The sequence below is a fragment of the Sphaeramia orbicularis genome, unplaced genomic scaffold (assembly GCF_902148855.1).
Source record: "Sphaeramia orbicularis unplaced genomic scaffold, fSphaOr1.1, whole genome shotgun sequence".
In the NCBI taxonomy this organism is placed as follows: domain Eukaryota; kingdom Metazoa; phylum Chordata; class Actinopteri; order Kurtiformes; family Apogonidae; genus Sphaeramia; species Sphaeramia orbicularis.
The window spans coordinates 298,684-318,876 of NW_021941513.1; the positions used below are offsets into that span (position 1 = coordinate 298,684).

The following is a 20,193-nucleotide window of genomic DNA, read 5'->3' on the forward strand; positions in this document are numbered from 1 at the left end:
GTTACAGATTTTGGTGCTACGAATATTGTCAGAGAAATAATCTTGGTTTCACGATTACTGCGATTATTTTCTGCAAATTCATTTAACAACAGTACTTATTAACACTGTCACTTTTTATTCCAACTTTGAACATTCATTGACGCATGGGGTGGACAGTTTGAACTGGAGGTGTTCCCGCTGTGAATGTGGGCTAACCCTGGGCCTAGCCCACAGGTTCAACCCTAACCCTAACCCTAGCCCACAGGTTCAACCCTAACCCTAACCTGATCTGACAGTCTGAACTGCAGAACGGCTTTACTCTACCATTGCTCTGCAGACACATTGGTGTGAGTGGGTTGGTCAATGAGAGTCTGAAGCTGCACAGATGACGGTAGTGAATAGAAACCAAAGTTAGCTCGTATTTTCCCTTCTTTAGGTGGACACAGATTGTGCTGTTGAAAGCGGCTGGAGCAGACACTCAGCTGTTCCTTCTGGATCATTGTCACTGGTGGAATGTTGGATGCAGTTGCTGGTGGAACGCTGCTTTAGTTCCGTGTGGGAAGTGCATACTGGCATGTCTTTGGTTCCGCTCTGAATCTACAGTACTTCATGAGATGGTTTTTGACAGCCTTGTCGATTAATTAATCATGACGTTTAAAATTAATCATTAATCGGAACACTGTGACATTGTCCCACCCTAGTCTACAGCCACATACCATCAGGTCCGTACCTTGTCTCTGAGAAGTCCTTTAGGTCCGATGACTCGGTCAAAGATGTGTTGGCCGACATGAGCATCCACAGCAGACAGCGGGTCATCCAACAGGTAAACGTCCGACTTCCTGTAGACGGCCCGAGCCAAACTGACCCTCTGCTTCTGACCACCGGACAGGTTCAAACCCTGCAGCCCATCACACATGAGCAGGGACCAATAAGACTGAGGATCAGGAAGTCAGCTTGGACTTTAATCTGGGTTTTCAACCCCAAATTTTCACATGAAAGAGAATAAAGTCATGAGTGAAGCACATGGAACATGGTTTGAGTTTGTGTCCAGACATAAACGGTGGACATAACTTCTACAAACTGAACAATAAATTCAACAAAGTTAACAAGACTAAACTAGCATGAATGTACTGTTTAAATATTGAACAGCCTGATGTAAATGTTCAACATTCAGACAACATTGAACGGACAGGTGGCAGTTGAAGGGAACGCAGACAGAACCTCCTCCTTTAATCCAGTACCTTTTCTCCGATCTCAGTCCCGTCTCCACCCGGCAGGATGTCCAGGTCTGGAAGAAGAGCGCAGGCCTCCATCACTCGATGGTACCAGCTCTCGATCCTCTGTCCACCAAACAGAACATTTTCCTTTAATGAAGCATTCAGGATCCAAGCCTGCTGTGGGACGTAGGCCACTGAACCCTGAAGACACAGTCCAAACAGTACCATACAGTCCATGAAGACCAGACTGAGACCACATGAGCAGCCTGAAACCAGCTCAGGTGTTTCAGACATTTTACAAACAGAATCTGGTTGCACAAATTAAGGGCCGGATCTATCAAAGGTTTGCGTGTATTAAAATGTGTGCAAACTCATTGCACACGCAAAAAAATGTACAGACTGATTTACTAACAGTGTGCATAAGGGTTACATCTTTCAAAAGTGCAAAATAGCGTGTCTGCATCCAGTTAGTACATTTGACACAATGAATATGAAATTTGGGGCATTTACAAGCAGTTGTGCATGTGGTGGGAGGAGAAAATGTAAATATATTAATTTAGCACATGCAAAGTGATTTATCAAAAAAACAGAAAGCAATTAAGTTGATAGAAACTGAGTCTGTCTTTAATACATCTGAAAAGGAGGAACAAACGGTTTGGATGTGGAATTGTGCACACATGGAAGTGGTTAGGAGACAAAGAAATGATGAAACCAGATGCAGAGAACGCATTTTTCACCCTCGTGAACATTTTTGGAGTGACAGAAGAAAACTAGAAGCAATCGGAGAGCGCAGACCTCCGCCAAGGCTGATCAGTGCCCCCCCCCCCCCCCCCCCCCCCGCCAAGGAGGTTATGTTTTTTCCAGGGTTTGTTTGTCTGTCTGTCTGTCTGTTTGTCTGTCTGTCCGTTAGTGTGCAACATAACTCAAAAAGTTATGGACAGATTTTGATGAAATTTTCTGGTCTCCGTGGTCACACCCCGCACGCAAAATTCTAGATTGTGCAAGCAAATTACTACACGCAAATTGGGATCTGAGTAGATCCGGCCCTAAAACAGTGATTCTCAAATCTAGTCCTGGAGGACCCCTATACTGGATGTTTCAGATATTTCACCTGGAACTCATCACATCGTTATCAGGCTTCTGTAGAACTTGGTGATGAGCTGATCCTTATTGGAACCAGGTGTTCTGGAAGAGGGAAATATCTAAATCATGGAGGATAGGGGTCCTCGAGGACCAGATCTGAGAACCACAGGAGTTAAACATCTGGACATGTAAGTTGAACCTGATGTATGTCTTAATTCTTCAATAGTGTTGTGTTCACAGCTGCTGCTCAGTCTTCTTTCAAAGTTCTTCAACCTGAGTCTGCAGCTGAGGACGGTTCCAGCTCTGATCCTGCATTATAGCAATACCCAAGGTAGGGTGTCCTGAGCCAGACCTCCACAGACCCCCTATAGACCTCCTACAGACCTCCACGGACCCCCTACAGACCTCCCACAGACCCCCCACAGACCCCCCACAGACCTACAGACACCCTACAGACCTCCACAGACACCCTACAGATCCCCCACAGACCTCCACAGACCCCCTACAGACCCCTTACAGACCTACCACAGACTCCCTACAGACCCCCTACAGACCTCCACAGACACCCTACAGATCCCTCACAGACCCCCTACAGACCTCCTACAGACCTCCACAGACCCTCCACAGACCCCCTACAGACCCTCCACAGACCCCTACAGACCCCCTACAGACCCCTACAGACCCCCTACAGACCCCTGTGGGTCTGGAGTGGCTGATGCTCCAGTCCACTCTCATCTGGTTGAGTCTAATGCTTAGGTGAGGATTCTGTTCATGGATTTTTAATGCTTGTCATCACAGTCGATCCCTCCATATTCAGAGAAAAGCTGTGAATGACGGGTGGGGACCCCTCCTTTGTTTCCTGGATTACAGAGTACCTGACTAGAAGACCACCATGGGTCAGGCTGGGGAACTGTGTCTGTGGGACAGTAATGAGTAGCACTGGTGTTCCACAGGGGCCTGTTCTGGCTCTCTTCCTATTCATGTTGTATAAACTGGACCAGAAAGTGACAGAAGGGGAGTACAGGGGATCTGACCCAACCCTTCTGGGACTGGAGTCATTAGAAAACTGCCTCCAAGGCCAAAGACATGGGTGTGATTTTATAAAGTCTAAATGCCCTGTTCATCCAGTCACCATATGTGGGTGGACATGGTTCTGGTGCTGACGTACAAATATATGGGTGTACATTTGGACAAGAAGATCATCTGGTCCCAGAACACAGGTTCAGTCTATCCAAAGGGACAAACTAATGCCCTTTGGAGGTTCAGGTGCTCTGGAAGTTCAGGTCCTCAGGAGGTTCAGGTCCTCAGGAAGTTCTGGTCCTCTGGAGGTTCAGGTCCTCAGGAGGTTCAGGTCCTCAGGAGGTTCAGGTCCTCAGGAGGTTCAGGTCCTCTCATACAGGCCTTTAGATGGCACTCATCTTCTCCCAGTCGATTGGATCCACTGCTCTTTTCTTTGCTGTCTGTTGTGGAGGTCATATGACTCAAAATGACTCAAAATAACTGGAACTTCAGAATAAACCACGCCCTCTGCTGAAACATGACAAATGTCACTGTTGTGCGACAACTAAAGGATTCTCTTTGATCTTGTCTTCAGTGTTTGGACTGTGGCTGGACTGTGGTGGAAAGAGTCACATGAAGACTACAGCCAAATACTCTGGGACTGTCCAAAAAGACAAGAAAAAAAAGTCCAAAAGGAGGCTGAACACAAACTGAGTATTGATTTCCATTTGAAACCAACACTTTACATTCTGGGTCTAATTCCTGGTGGAATGATTGATAAAAATTCAAAATATTTATTGAGAATCCTGTTTCTGATCGTGAAAAAGCTGATCACAGAGGTCTGGTTCAAACCACAGCTGTTTAAAGACAGAGTGAAAATAAAAAAGAGTTTATTATGGAGAAGATCAGAGCAAGACTAACTACAACTGAAAACAGACTACAACTGAAAACAGACTGAAAACAAACTACAACTGAAAACAGACTACAGTTGAAAACAGACTACAGCTGTAAACAGACTGAAAACAGACTACAGCTGAAAACAGACTACAACTGAAAACAGACTACGGCTGAAAACAGACTGAAAACAGACTACAGATGAAAACAGACTGAAAACAGACTACAACTGAAAAAAGACTGAAAACAGACTACAACTGAAAACAGACTACAGCGGAAAGCAGACTACAACTGAAAACAGACTGAAAACAGACTATAGCTGAAAACAGACTACAACTGAAAACAAACTGAAAACAGACTACAACTGAAAACAGACAACAACTGAAAACAGACTACAGCTGAAAACAGACTACTGCTGAAAACAGACTACAACTGAAAACAGACTACAACTGAAAACAGACTACAACTGAAAACAGACAACAGCTGAAAACAGACTACAGCTGAAAAAAGACTACAACTGAAAACAGACTGAAAACAGACTGAAAAAAAACTACAGCTGAAAACAGACTACAACTGAAAACAGACTGAAAACAGACTATAGCTGAAAACAGACTACAACTGAAAACAAACTGAAAACAGACTACAACTGAAAACAGACAACAACTGAAAACAGACTACAGCTGAAAACAGACTACTGCTGAAAACAGACTACAACTGAAAAAAGACTACAACTGAAAACAGACTACAACTGAAAACAGACAACAGCTGAAAACAGACTACAGCTGAAAAAAGACTACAACTGAAAACAGACTGAAAACAGACTACAACTGAAAACAGACTACAGATGAAAACAGACTACAACTGAAAACAGACTGAAAACAGACTACAACTGAAAACAGACTACAGCTGAAAACAGACTACAACTGAAAACAGACTGAAAACAGACTGAAAACAGACTACAACTGAAAACAGACTACATCTGAAAACAGACTACAACCGAAAACAGACTGAATACAGACTACAACTGAAAACAGACTACAACTGAAAACAGACTACAGCTGAAAACGGACTACAGCTGAAAACAGACTACAACTGAAAACAGACTACATCTGAAAACAGACTACAACCGAAAACAGACTGAAAACAGACTCCAACTGAAAACAAACTCCAACTGAAAACAGACTACATCTGAAAACAGACTACTACCGAAAACAGACTGAAAACAGACTACAACTGAAAACAGACTACAACTGAAAACAGACTGAAAACAGACTACAACTGAAAACAGACTACAGCTGAAAACAGACTGAAAACAGACTACAGCTGAAAACAGACCACAGCTGAAAACAGACTACAACTGAAAAAAGACTACAGCTGAAAACAGACTACAACTGAAAACAGACTGAAAACAGACTACAACCGAAAACAGACTACAGCTGAAAACAGACTGAAAACAGACTATATCTGAAAACAGACTACAGCTGAAAACAGACTGAAAACAGACTACAGCTGAAAACAGACTACAACTGAAAACAGACTACATCTGAAAACAGACTACAACCGAAAACAGACTGAAAACAGACTACAACTGAAAACAGACTGCGACCGAAAACAAACTACAGCTGAAAACAGACTACAACTGAAAACAGACTACATCTGAAAATAGACCACACCCGAAAACAGACTGAAAACAGACTACAACTGAAAACAGACTACGGCTGAAAACAGACTACAGCTGAAAACAGACTGAAAACAGACTACAGCTGAAAACAGACTACGGCTGAAAACAGACTACAGCTGAAAACAGACTACAACTGAAAACAGACTGAAAACAGACTACAGCTGAAAACAGACTACAACTGAAAACAGACTGAAAACAGACTACAGCTGAAAACAGACTACGGCTGAAAACAGACTGAAAACAGACTACAGCTGAAAATGGACTACAACTGAAAACAGACTGAAAACAAACTACAACTGAAAACAGAGTACAGTTGAAAACAGACTACAGCTGAAAACAGACTGAAAACAGACTACAGCTGAAAACAGACTACAACTGAAAACAGACTAAAGCTGAAAACAGACTGAAAACAGACTACAACCGAAAACAGACTACAGCTGAAAACAGACTACAACTGAAAACAGACTGAAAACAGACTACAACTGAAAACAGACTACAGCTGAAAACAGACTACAGCTGAAAACAGACTACGGCTGAAAACAGACTACAGCTGAAAACAGACTACAGCTGAAAACAGACTACGGCTGAAAACAGACTACAGCTGAAAACAGACTACGGCTGAAAACAGACTGAAAACAGACTACAGCTGAAAACAGACTACGGCTGAAAACAGACTACAGCTGAAAACAGACTACAACTGAAAACAAACTGAAAACAGACTACAACTGAAAACAGACTACAGCTGAAAACAGACTGAAAACAGACTACAGCTGAAAACAGACCACAGCTGAAAACAGACTACAACTGAAAAAAGACTACAGCTGAAAACAGACTACAACTGAAAACAGACTGAAAACAGACTACAACCGAAAACAGACTACAGCTGAAAACAGACTACAACTGAAAACAGACTGAAAACAGACTACAACTGAAAACAGACTACAGCTGAAAACAGACTGAAAACAGACTACAACTGAAAACAGACTATATCTGAAAACAGACTACAGCTGAAAACAGACTGAAAACAGACTACATCTGAAAACAGACTACAGCTGAAAACAGACTACAACTGAAAACAGACTACATCTGAAAACAGACTACAACCGAAAAAAGACTGAAAACAGACTACAACTGAAAACAGACTACGACCGAAAACAAACTGAAAACAGACTACAACTGAAAACAGACTACGACCGAAAACAAACTGAAAACAGACTACAGCTGAAAACAGACTACAACTGAAAACCGACTACATCTGAAAATAGACCACACCCGAAAACAGACTGAAAACAGACTACAACTGAAAACAGACTACGGCTGAAAACAGACTACAGCTGAAAACAGACTGAAAACAGACTACAGCTGAAAACAGACTACGGCTGAAAACAGACTACAGCTGAAAACAGACTACAACTGAAAACAGACTGAAAACAGACTACAGCTGAAAACAGACTACAACTGAAAACAGACTGAAAACAGACTACAGCTGAAAACAGACTACGGCTGAAAACAGACTGAAAACAAACTACAACTGAAAACAGAGTACAGTTGAAAACAGACTACAGCTGAAAACAGACTGAAAACAGACTACAGCTGAAAACAGACTACAACTGAAAACAGACTACAGCTGAAAACAGACTGAAAACAGACTACAACTGAAAAAAGACTACAGCTGAAAACAGACTACAACTGAAAACAGACTGAAAACAGACTACAACCGAAAACAGACTACAGCTGAAAACAGACTACAGCTGAAAACAGACTACGGCTGAAAACAGACTACAGCTGAAAACAGACTACAACTGAAAACAGACTGAAAACAAACTACAACTGAAAACAGACTACAGTTGAAAACAGACTACAGCTGTAAACAGACTGAAAACAGACTACAGCTGAAAACAGACTACAACTGAAAACAGACTACGGCTGAAAACAGACTGAAAACAGACTACAGCTGAAAACGGACTACAACTGAAAACAGACTGAAAACAAACTACAACTGAAAACAGACTACGGCTGAAAACAGACTACAGCTGAAAACAGACTGAAAACAGACTACAACTGAAAACAGACTACAGCTGAAAACAGACTGAAAACAGACTACAGCTGAAAACAGACCACAACTGAAAACAGACTGAAAACAGACTACAGCTGAAAACAGACTGAAAACAGACTACAGCTGAAAACAGACTACGGCTGAAAACAGACTACAGCTGAAAACAGACTACAACTGAAAACAGACTGAAAACAGACTACAGCTGAAAACAGACTACAACTGAAAACAGACTGAAAACAGACTACAGCTGAAAACAGACTGAAAACAGACTACAGCTGAAAACAGACTACGGCTGAAAACAGACTACAGCTGAAAACAGACTACGGCTGAAAACAGACTGAAAACAGACTACAACTGAAAACAGACTACAGCTGAAAACAGACTATGACTGAAAACAGACTGAAAACAGACTACAACTGAAAACAGACTACAGCTGAAAACAGACTACATCTGAAAACAGACTACAGCTGAAAACAGACTGAAAACAGACTACAACTGAAAACAGACTACAGCTGAAAACAGACTACAACTGAAAACAGACTGAAAACAGACTACAGCTGAAAACAGACTGAAATCAGACCACAGCTGAAAACAGACTACGGCTGAAAACAGACTGAAAACAGACTGAAAACAGACTACAGCTGAAAACAGACTACAGCTCAAAACAGACTGAAAACAGACTACAAACGAAAACAGACTACAGCTGAAAACAGACTACAACTGAAAACAGACTGAAAACAGACTACAACCGAAAACAGACTACAGCTGAAAACAGACTACAGCTGAAAACAGACTACGGCTGAAAACAGACTACAGCTGAAAACAGACTACAGCTGAAAACAGACTACGGCTGAAAACAGACTACAGCTGAAAACAGACTACAACTGAAAAAAGACTACGGCTGAAAACAGACTACAGCTGAAAACAGACTACAGCTGAAAACAGACTGAAAACAGACTACAGCTGAAAACAGACTACGGCTGAAAACAGACTACAGCTGAAAACAGACTACAACTGAAAACAGACTGAAAACAGACTACAGCTGAAAACAGACTGAAAACAGACTACAGCTGAAAACAGACTACGGCTGAAAACAGACTACAGCTGAAAACAGACTACGGCTGAAAACAGACTGAAAACAGACTACAGCTGAAAACAGACTACGGCTGAAAACAGACTACAGCTGAAAACAGACTACAACTGAAAACAAACTGAAAACAGACTACAACTGAAAACAGACTACAGCTGAAAACAGACTGAAAACAGACTACAGCTGAAAACAGACCACAGCTGAAAACAGACTACAACTGAAAAAAGACTACAGCTGAAAACAGACTGAAAACAGACTACAACTGAAAACAGACTGAAAACAGACTACAACTGAAAACAGACTACAGCTGAAAACAGACTGAAAAAAGACTACAACTGAAAACAGACTGAAAACAGACTACAACTGAAAACAGACTGAAAACAGACTACAACTGAAAAAAGACTACAGCTGAAAACAGACTACAACTGAAAAAAGACTACAGCTGAAAACAGACTGAAAACAGACTACAACTGAAAACAGACTGAAAACAGACTACAACTGAAAAAAGACTACAGCTGAAAACAGACTGAAAAAAGACTACAACTGAAAACAGACTGAAAACAGACTACAACTGAAAACAGACTACAGCTGAAAACAGACTGAAAACAGACTACAACTGAAAACAGACTATATCTGAAAACAGACTACAGCTGAAAACAGACTGAAAACAGACTACATCTGAAAACAGACTACAGCTGAAAACAGACTACAACTGAAAACAGACTACATCTGAAAACAGACTACAACCGAAAAAAGACTGAAAACAGACTACAACTGAAAACAGACTACGACCGAAAACAAACTGAAAACAGACTACAACTGAAAACAGACTACGACCGAAAACAAACTGAAAACAGACTACAGCTGAAAACAGACTACAACTGAAAACCGACTACATCTGAAAATAGACCACACCCGAAAACAGACTGAAAACAGACTACAACTGAAAACAGACTACGGCTGAAAACAGACTACAGCTGAAAACAGACTGAAAACAGACTACAGCTGAAAACAGACTACGGCTGAAAACAGACTACAGCTGAAAACAGACTACAACTGAAAACAGACTGAAAACAGACTACAGCTGAAAACAGACTACAACTGAAAACAGACTGAAAACAGACTACAGCTGAAAACAGACTACGGCTGAAAACAGACTGAAAACAAACTACAACTGAAAACAGAGTACAGTTGAAAACAGACTACAGCTGAAAACAGACTGAAAACAGACTACAGCTGAAAACAGACTACAACTGAAAACAGACTACAGCTGAAAACAGACTGAAAACAGACTACAACCGAAAAAAGACTACAGCTGAAAACAGACTACAACTGAAAACAGACTGAAAACAGACTACAACCGAAAACAGACTACAGCTGAAAACAGACTACAGCTGAAAACAGACTACGGCTGAAAACAGACTACAGCTGAAAACAGACTACAACTGAAAACAGACTGAAAACAAACTACAACTGAAAACAGACTACAGTTGAAAACAGACTACAGCTGTAAACAGACTGAAAACAGACTACAGCTGAAAACAGACTACAACTGAAAACAGACCACGGCTGAAAACAGACTACAGCTGAAAACGGACTACAACTGAAAACAGACTGAAAACAAACTACAACTGAAAACAGACTACGGCTGAAAACAGACTACAGCTGAAAACAGACTGAAAACAGACTACAACTGAAAACAGACTACAGCTGAAAACAGACTGAAAACAGACTACAGCTGAAAACAGACCACAACTGAAAACAGACTGAAAACAGACTACAGCTGAAAACAGACTGAAAACAGACTACAGCTGAAAACAGACTACGGCTGAAAACAGACTACAGCTGAAAACAGACTACAACTGAAAACAGACTGAAAACAGACTACATCTGAAAACAGACTACAACTGAAAACAGACTGAAAACAGACTACAGCTGAAAACAGACTGAAAACAGACTACAGCTGAAAACAGACTACGGCTGAAAACAGACTACAGCTGAAAACAGACTACGGCTGAAAACAGACTGAAAACAGACTACAACTGAAAACAGACTACAGCTGAAAACAGACTATGACTGAAAACAGACTGAAAACAGACTACAACTGAAAACAGACTACAGCTGAAAACAGACTACATCTGAAAACAGACTACAGCTGAAAACAGACTGAAAACAGACTACAACTGAAAACAGACTACAGCTGAAAACAGACTACAACTGAAAACAGACTGAAAACAGACTACAGCTGAAAACAGACTGAAATCAGACCACAGCTGAAAACAGACTACGGCTGAAAACAGACTGAAAACAGACTGAAAACAGACTACAGCTGAAAACAGACTACAGCTGAAAACAGACTGAAAACAGACTACAGCTGAAAACAGACTACAACTGAAAACAGACTACAGCTGAAAACAGACTACAGCTGACAACAGACTACAGCTGAAAACAGACTACAGCTGAAAACAGACCACAGCTGAAAACAGACTACAGCTGAAAACAGACTGAAAACAGACTACAGCTGAAAACAGACTATGACTGAAAACAGACTACAGCTGAAAACAGACTGAAAACAGACTACAACTGAAAACAGACTACAGCTGAAAACAGACTACAACTGAAAACAGACTACGGCTGAAAACAGACTACAGCTGAAAACAGACTACAGCTGAAAACAGACTGAAAACAGACTACAGCTGAAAACAGACTACGGCTGAAAACAGACTGAAAACAGACTACAACTGAAAACAGACTACAGCTGAAAACAGACTGAAAACAGACTACAGCTGAAAACAGACTACAACTGAAAACAGACTACGGCTGAAAACAGACTGAAAACAGACTACAGCTGAAAACAGACTGAAAACAGACTACAGCTGAAAACAGACTATGACTGAAAATAGACTGAAAACAGACTACAACTGAAAACAGACTACAGCTGAAAACAGACTACATCTGAAAACAGACTACAGCTGAAAACAGACTACAACTGAAAACAGACTGAAAACAGACTACAGCTGAAAACAGACTGAAATCAGACTACAGCTGAAAACAGACTACAACTGAAAACAGACTGAAAACAGACTGAAAACAGACTACAGCTGAAAACAGACTACAGCTGAAAACAGACTGAAAACAGACTACAGCTGAAAACAGACTGAAAACAGACTACAACTGAAAAGAGACTACAGCTGAAAACAGACTACAACTGAAAACAGACTGAAAACAGACTACATCTGAAAACAGACTACAACTGAAAACAGACTACAGCTGAAAACAGACTACAGCTGAAAACAGACTACGGCTGAAAACAGACTGAAAACAGACTACAGCTGAAAACAGACTGAAAACAGACTACAGCTGAAAACAGACTACAACTGAAAACAGACTACAGCTGAAAACTGAAAACAGACTGAAAACAGACTACAGCTGAAAACACACTACAACTGAAAACAGACTGAAAACAGACTACAACTGAAAACAGACTACAACTGAAAACAGACTACATCTGAAAACAGACTACAACTGAAAACAGACTGAAAACAGACTACGACTGAAAACAGACTACAGCCAAAAACAGACTACAACTGAAAACGGACTGAAAACAGACTACAGCTGAAAACAGACTACAGCTGAAAACAGACTGAAAACAGACTACGACTGAAAACAGACTACAACTGAAAACAGACTGAAAACAGACTACGACTGAAAACAGACTACAGCCAAAAACAGACTACAACTGAAAACGGACTGAAAACAGACTACAACTGAAAACAGACTACAGCTGAAAACAGACTACAACTGAAAACAGACTACAGCTGAAAACAGACTACGGCTGAAAACAGACTGAAAACAGACTACAGCTGAAAAAAGACTGAAAACAGACTACAGCTGAAAACAGACTACAACTGAAAACAGACTTCGGCTGAAAACAGACTGAAAACAGACTGAAAACAGACTACAGCTGAAAACAGACTACAACTGAAAACAGACTGAAAACAGACTACAACTGAAAACAGACTACAGCTGAAAACAGACTACAGCTGACAACAGACTACAGCTGAAAACAGACTACAACTGAAAACAGACTTAAAACAGACTACGACTGAAAACAGACTACAGCCAAAAACAGACTATAACTGAAAACGGACTGAAAACAGACTACAACTGAAAACAGACTACAGCTGAAAACAGACTGAAAACAGACTGAAAACAAACTACAACTGAAAACAGAGTACAGTTGAAAACAGACTACAGCTGAAAACAGACTAAAGCTGAAAACAGACTACAACTGAAAACAGACTGAAAACAGACTACAGCTGAAAACAGACTACGGCTGAAAACAGACTGAAAACAGACTACAACTGAAAACAGACTACAGCTGAAAACAGACTGAAAACAGACTACAGCTGAAAACAGACTACAACTGAAAACAGACTACGGCTGAAAACAGACTGAAAACAGACTACAGCTGAAAACAGACTGAAAACAGACTACAGCTGAAAACAGACTATGACTGAAAATAGACTGAAAACAGACTACAACTGAAAACAGACTACAGCTGAAAACAGACTACATCTGAAAACAGACTACAGCTGAAAACAGACTACAACTGAAAACAGACTGAAAACAGACTACAGCTGAAAACAGACTGAAATCAGACTACAGCTGAAAACAGACTACAACTGAAAACAGACTGAAAACAGACTGAAAACAGACTACAGCTGAAAACAGACTACAGCTGAAAACAGACGGAAAACAGACTACAGCTGAAAACAGACTGAAAACAGACTACAACTGAAAAGAGACTACAGCTGAAAACAGACTACAACTGAAAACAGACTGAAAACAGACTACATCTGAAAACAGACTACAACTGAAAACAGACTACAGCTGAAAACAGACTACAGCTGAAAACAGACTACGGCTGAAAACAGACTGAAAACAGACTACAGCTGAAAACAGACTGAAAACAGACTACAGCTGAAAACAGACTACAACTGAAAACAGACTACAGCTGAAAACTGAAAACAGACTGAAAACAGACTACAGCTGAAAACACACTACAACTGAAAACAGACTGAAAACAGACTACAACTGAAAACAGACTACAACTGAAAACAGACTACATCTGAAAACAGACTACAACTGAAAACAGACTGAAAACAGACTACGACTGAAAACAGACTACAGCCAAAAACAGACTACAACTGAAAACGGACTGAAAACAGACTACAGCTGAAAACAGACTACAGCTGAAAACAGACTGAAAACAGACTACGACTGAAAACAGACTACAACTGAAAACAGACTACAACTGAAAACAGACTGAAAACAGACTACGACTGAAAACAGACTACAGCCAAAAACAGACTACAACTGAAAACGGACTGAAAACAGACTACAACTGAAAACAGACTACAGCTGAAAACAGACTACAACTGAAAACAGACTACAGCTGAAAACAGACTACGGCTGAAAACAGACTGAAAACAGACTACAGCTGAAAAAAGACTGAAAACAGACTACAGCTGAAAACAGACTACAACTGAAAACAGACTTCGGCTGAAAACAGACTGAAAACAGACTGAAAACAGACTACAGCTGAAAACAGACTACAACTGAAAACAGACTGAAAACAGACTACAACTGAAAACAGACTACAGCTGAAAACAGACTACAGCTGACAACAGACTACAGCTGAAAACAGACTACAACTGAAAACAGACTTAAAACAGACTACGACTGAAAACAGACTACAGCCGAAAACAGACTATAACTGAAAACGGACTGAAAACAGACTACAACTGAAAACAGACTACAGCTGAAAACAGACTGAAAACAGACTGAAAACAAACTACAACTGAAAACAGAGTACAGTTGAAAACAGACTACAGCTGAAAACAGACTGAAAACACACTACAGCTGAAAACAGACTACAACTGAAAACAGACTACAGCTGAAAACAGACTGAAAACAGACTACAACCGAAAACAGACTACAGCTGAAAACAGACTACAACTGAAAACAGACTGAAAACAGACTACAACCGAAAACAGACTACAGCTGAAAACAGACTACAGCTGAAAACAGACTACGGCTGAAAACAGACTACAGCTGAAAACAGACTACGGCTGAAAACAGACTGAAAACAGACTACAGCTGAAAACGGACTACAACTGAAAACAGACTGAAAACAAACTACAACTGAAAACAGACAACGGCTGAAAACAGACTACAGCTGAAAACAGACTGAAAACAGACTACAACTGAAAACAGACTACAGCTGAAAACAGACTGAAAACAGACTACAGCTGAAAACAGACCGCCTCTTCAAAGATGGTCAATATTAATACAGGCTGTGCCAGAACTGTAGTCACTTCCCCTCTTTCTTTGTTTTTTTCTTCTGTCTTTTCCTTTTTAAAAAAAATCCTCTTATGTGTTCAGTACTAGAAGAGAAGGTGAGGAATGGACTGAGAAGAAGTAGAAGTGACAGACTGGTGTTCATAAAGACACAGTCCATAAAACATGAATTTGAGAAAATGTGATCAATGAATCAGTACATGTTTATACCTTAGTGTTTGTTGGATTTGTGTGTGTGTGTGTGTGTGTGTGTGTGTGTGTGTCGAAGAAAAAATCAGATTAAAAAAAGACTAAGGACATGTTTGGAACAGTAGGGTTAAGGTTAGGGTTAGGGTTAAGGTAAGGGTTCTCTCTGGACTGAACCTCTGTCCTTATCTGCTGTTCCCTTTACCTTATCAGCTGTTCCTTTTACCTTATCTGCTGTTCCCTTTACCTTATCAGCTGTTCCTTTTACCTTATCTGCTGTTCCCTTTACCTTATCAGCTGTTCCCTTTACCTTATCAGCTGTTCCCTTTACCTTATCTGCTGTTCCCTTTACCTTATCAGCTGTTCCCTTACCTTACCTACTGTTCCCTTTACCTTATCAGCTGTTCCCTAACCTCATCAGCTCTTCCTTTTACCTTATCAGCTGTTCCCTTACATTATCAGCTGTTCCTTTTACCTTATCAGCTGTTCTCTTACATTATCAGCTGTTCCCTTTACCTTATCAGCTGTTCCTTTTACCTTATCAGCTGTTCCCTTATCAGCTGTTCCCTTACCTTATCAGCTGTTCCCTTTACCTTATCAGCTGTTCCTTTTACCTGATCAGCTGTTCCCTTTACCTTATCAGCTCTTCCCTTACCTTATCAGCTGTTCCCTTTACCTTATCAGCTCTTCCCTTACCTTATCAGCTGTTCCCTTTACCTTATCAGCTGTTCCCTTTACCTTATCAGCTGTTCTCTTTACCTTATCTGCTGTTCCCTTACCTTATCAGCTGTTCCCTTTACCTTATCAACTGTTCCCTTACCTTATCAGCTGTTCCCTTTACCTTATCAACTGTTCCCTTACCTTATCAGCTGTTTCCTTACCTTATCAACTGTTCCCTTACCTTATCAGCTGTTTCCTTACCTTATCAACTGTTCCCTTACCTTATCAGCTGTTCCCTTTACCTTATCAACTGTTCCCTTACCTTATCAGCTGTTTCCTTACCTTATCAGCTCTTCCCTTACCTTAATGCAGGCAGAGCCACTCCTCCTCTCCATTTCTCCCAACATGGCCGACAGAAGTGAGGACTTTCCGGAGCCAACATGGCCGACCACAGCCACTATGGACCCTGGTTCCACCTTTATGTTCAGACTGTGCAGAGACACTGGCCCGTCAGGAGACCAGGCAAAGGAACCAGATTCGATCACCACCACTGGTACGCCTAATGTCCAAATAATAAGAATGGATTAGATTTATGTAGCGCTTTTTTGGACACTCAAAGTGTTTTACATGATTGACCCATTATTCGTCCACTCTCACATTCTCCCTCTGGTGGGGGTAAACTACACCTATATCCACAGCTGCCCGGGGGTGTAAAGTACACCCGTATCCACAGGTGCCCTGGGGTGGGGGGGTTAAACTACACCTGTATCCACAGCTACCCTGAGGGGGGGGGGGGGGGGGGGGGGGGGATTGACAGAGGCATGGCTGCCTATGGCCCCTCCCACTACCATTGAACATTCATAGACATTTATCCACCTGTGTGAGTGACACTTGAGTCTAGGAGGACACAACGGACAGACTAGGGCAGAATGGGATTCGAACCACCAACCCTTCAGTTATTGGACGACCCGTTCTACCGCCTCATATGGTTTATGAGTTCATGTAATAACTGAGTACTTGATTGTATTATTATTATTATTCCTCTATCTTAAACTGCAACAAAACAAAACCAACCACATGTAAACTGGAGAAAGGCTTCAGTCCTGGTGTTTATCTGACACCTTTAAACCAAACCAACACCTGGACCTGTTTATCTGACACCTTTAAACCAAACCAACACCTGGACCTGTTTATCTGACACCTTTAAACCAAACCAACACCTGGACCTGTTTATCTGACACCTTTAAACCAAACCAACACCTGGACCTGTTTATCTGACACCTTTAAACCAAACCAACACGTGGACCTGTTTATCTGACACCTTTAAACCTAACCAACACCTGGACCTGTTTATCTGACACCTTTAAACCAAACCAACACGTGGACCTGTTTATCTGACACCTTTAAACCTAACCAACACCTGGACCTGTTTATCTGACACCTTTAAACCAAACCAACACCTGGACCTGTTTATCTGACACCTCTAAACCAACACCTGGACCTGACCTCCATGTGGGGGGGGTTTGGCTTCACCTGTGCTGTGTGGAAGTCTCTCTACACTCTCCGCCTTCACTTCATCTTGTTGCAGGAAGTTTGCGAGGCGTCTGAGCGAGATGATCGCCTAATCAAAAAAAAAAAAAAAAAAACATCAATCATTCAACAATTTTAAATACACACAGATCAAAGGTGTGAGTGCACCTGCATATTTATGTGTTATTGTGTGTTAGTGTTTTTGGAATCAGGGTTCTGATTGGCTGACGTACCTGCATGGTGGTTCTGGTTCTGATTGGCTGACGTACCTGCATGCTGGTTCTGGTTCTGATTGGCTGACGTACCTGCATGCTGGTGCTCATGGCGAAGGGCAGTTGACTCAGAGGAGTTTTCAGGATGTTGATGAGTGCGACAGACACAAAGATTTTCTGAGCATCCAGAACATTCTGGTCATCGATCAAAACATAGACTCCAAAAACTGCAAACAGTATCTAAGAACAGACACATGAAGGTTCTGGTCAGACTGGTTCTGAGGAACTGGAAACTAAAGAAACCAGACCAGAGCAGAGAACCCTAACCCTGACCTAAAGCAGAGAACCTTAACCCTGACCCTAACCCTAACCCAGACCCAAACTCAACTCTGCCTTCTAGGACTCCAATCTAAAGTGCAGTTCCTGCAAACATTCCGTCATTTCTCCTCATCTTCTAATTTTATTTATTTATTATTATCTGTACTTTGTTGTTTTCTATTTGTCTCTAGTTTGAAACGTGTGTTTTTAAATGTTCAGCCACTGTTGATCCTGTGGATTTAATGTCATTCATCAAACCAGTGTTCAATGATTGTACAGAATGTTGAACCTGAATCAGCTGATCAGTTCACATTTGAACCTGAATCAGCTGATCCGTTCACATTTATTGTGGATGAGTCGACTTGTTCTTTATTTGATAAAAGTCAAAAGTGGATCTCACTAGGAAGGAGGAGGAGCTAAATGAAGCCAATGAGATGCAGTAGTAGATCTGGGACTTCTTCAGAGCCTTCAGTTCTCCTTCTCGCAGAATTCCAACTCGTCGTAGAAAAGCTTCTTCCCAGGCATAAAACTTGAGGATCTTCACTCCACTGAGGATCTCATTCATCAGTTTGATCCGACCGTCCATGAACGTCATCTGCACCTCCTACAAACACAAATACAGATGTTCTGTAAACCACACTGAACATCTGCACAGTTCTAACAGAACCAGCTGACTGTGTTCTACCTGCAGTCTGCTCCTTAACTTAGCGATGAATCCATTCAAAGGGAAAATGAGGACGACTGCAGAGAGCCCAGCCAGAGAGGGCGGGCCAAGGAGCTGTCAGTCAAACAATAAAACACAAGAAAGTGTCACATGACAACCAAGGAGCTGTCAATCAAACAACAAAACACAAGAGGCTGTCACATGACAACCAGAACCTTTAGATCTAGGAGGATTTTACAGAAGTTCAGTTTGTTGCAGATTCATTTCAGGTTTTGGCATTTATGTTACTGATGGACATTCTTTGTATGTTTTATTTCACACCATCATTTCAGAACAGGATCCCAGATCCTGGATCCTGGACTTCTGAGGGTTTAAGGCTTTGAGTCCAAGAGGTCTGGAACTGTTGAGACCTTCTCCAATAAAAACAAAGTAAAAACACATAAAAACAGTCCGACTAAGAAAGGTTTGGTTTAAATAAAAGTAAAATACAGAAGAGGAGTTGGAGAAGTGGAACCAGCTGTGGTCCAAGTCTGGTCCAAACAGGTTTGATCCAGGTCTGGTTCAGACAGGTTTGATCCAGGTCTGGTTCAGACAGGTTGAATTCTGGGTCCTTCAGTGTCAAGAGTGAAGGTTGAATCTGTCGAGCAGAGGATTCTGCTTCTACTGTTTAATAGTATTTGTATGTAAATAGACTCCTGACAGTCTGTAGTTAACTGGTTCTTTTGTTTCAGATGATGGGATGAAGCTGGTTTTGTTTCTGTAGTGTTTGACGTTTTAAAACAGGCAAACTGTGGGCAGATAGTGGAAGTTGAAAAAGGCCGTTTAAAGGATGTGTTTAGTCATTTTTAAAACTGAACCATCATCTACACTAATACTGTAATGAGGATCTGATTATTATTATTAAACAGTTAACTCTGATCTGTTTGATCAGACAGTCACAGTAATCTAATTACATTCAATCAGATTAACACACCTGGATTTGTCCCAGTCCTCTCATGTCTTCATGTATGTAAACAGGTTAATCTGATTTATTTAGTTCTGTTACATCTGAACATGTTTAAAAAATAATAGAAAACAGATGTGATGTAGTCCAACATGAACCAAAGACAGAAACAGGAAGTTTGATTCGACATCAGCACAGATTTACAAACTCTGAAACAAATCCAAAAATGGACTGAAGCAGGGTTTATGATCACAGCTTTAAATGGATGGAAACAAATCAAATCTGATTATGACAATTATCTGATTATGGGATTATGCT

The 20,193-nt window shown here is 41.0% G+C and overlaps 1 protein-coding gene across 1 annotated transcript in view; it reads right to left on the reverse strand.

Moving 5' to 3' along the window:
• Positions 1–20,193, reverse strand: part of LOC115416017 (multidrug resistance-associated protein 1-like) — a 95,455-nt gene that overhangs the window by 39,528 nt on the left and 35,734 nt on the right. Inside the window, exons 13-19 of the mRNA XM_030129718.1 lie at positions 18,954–19,046; positions 18,669–18,872; positions 18,044–18,190; positions 17,715–17,829; positions 16,571–16,767; positions 1,221–1,397; positions 710–877 (exon numbers count right to left, since the gene is read on the reverse strand). Coding sequence (XP_029985578.1) covers positions 710–877; positions 1,221–1,397; positions 16,571–16,767; positions 17,715–17,829; positions 18,044–18,190; positions 18,669–18,872; positions 18,954–19,046 — 1,101 coding nt within the window. The remainder of the gene's footprint in view (positions 1–709; positions 878–1,220; positions 1,398–16,570; positions 16,768–17,714; positions 17,830–18,043; positions 18,191–18,668; positions 18,873–18,953; positions 19,047–20,193) is intronic.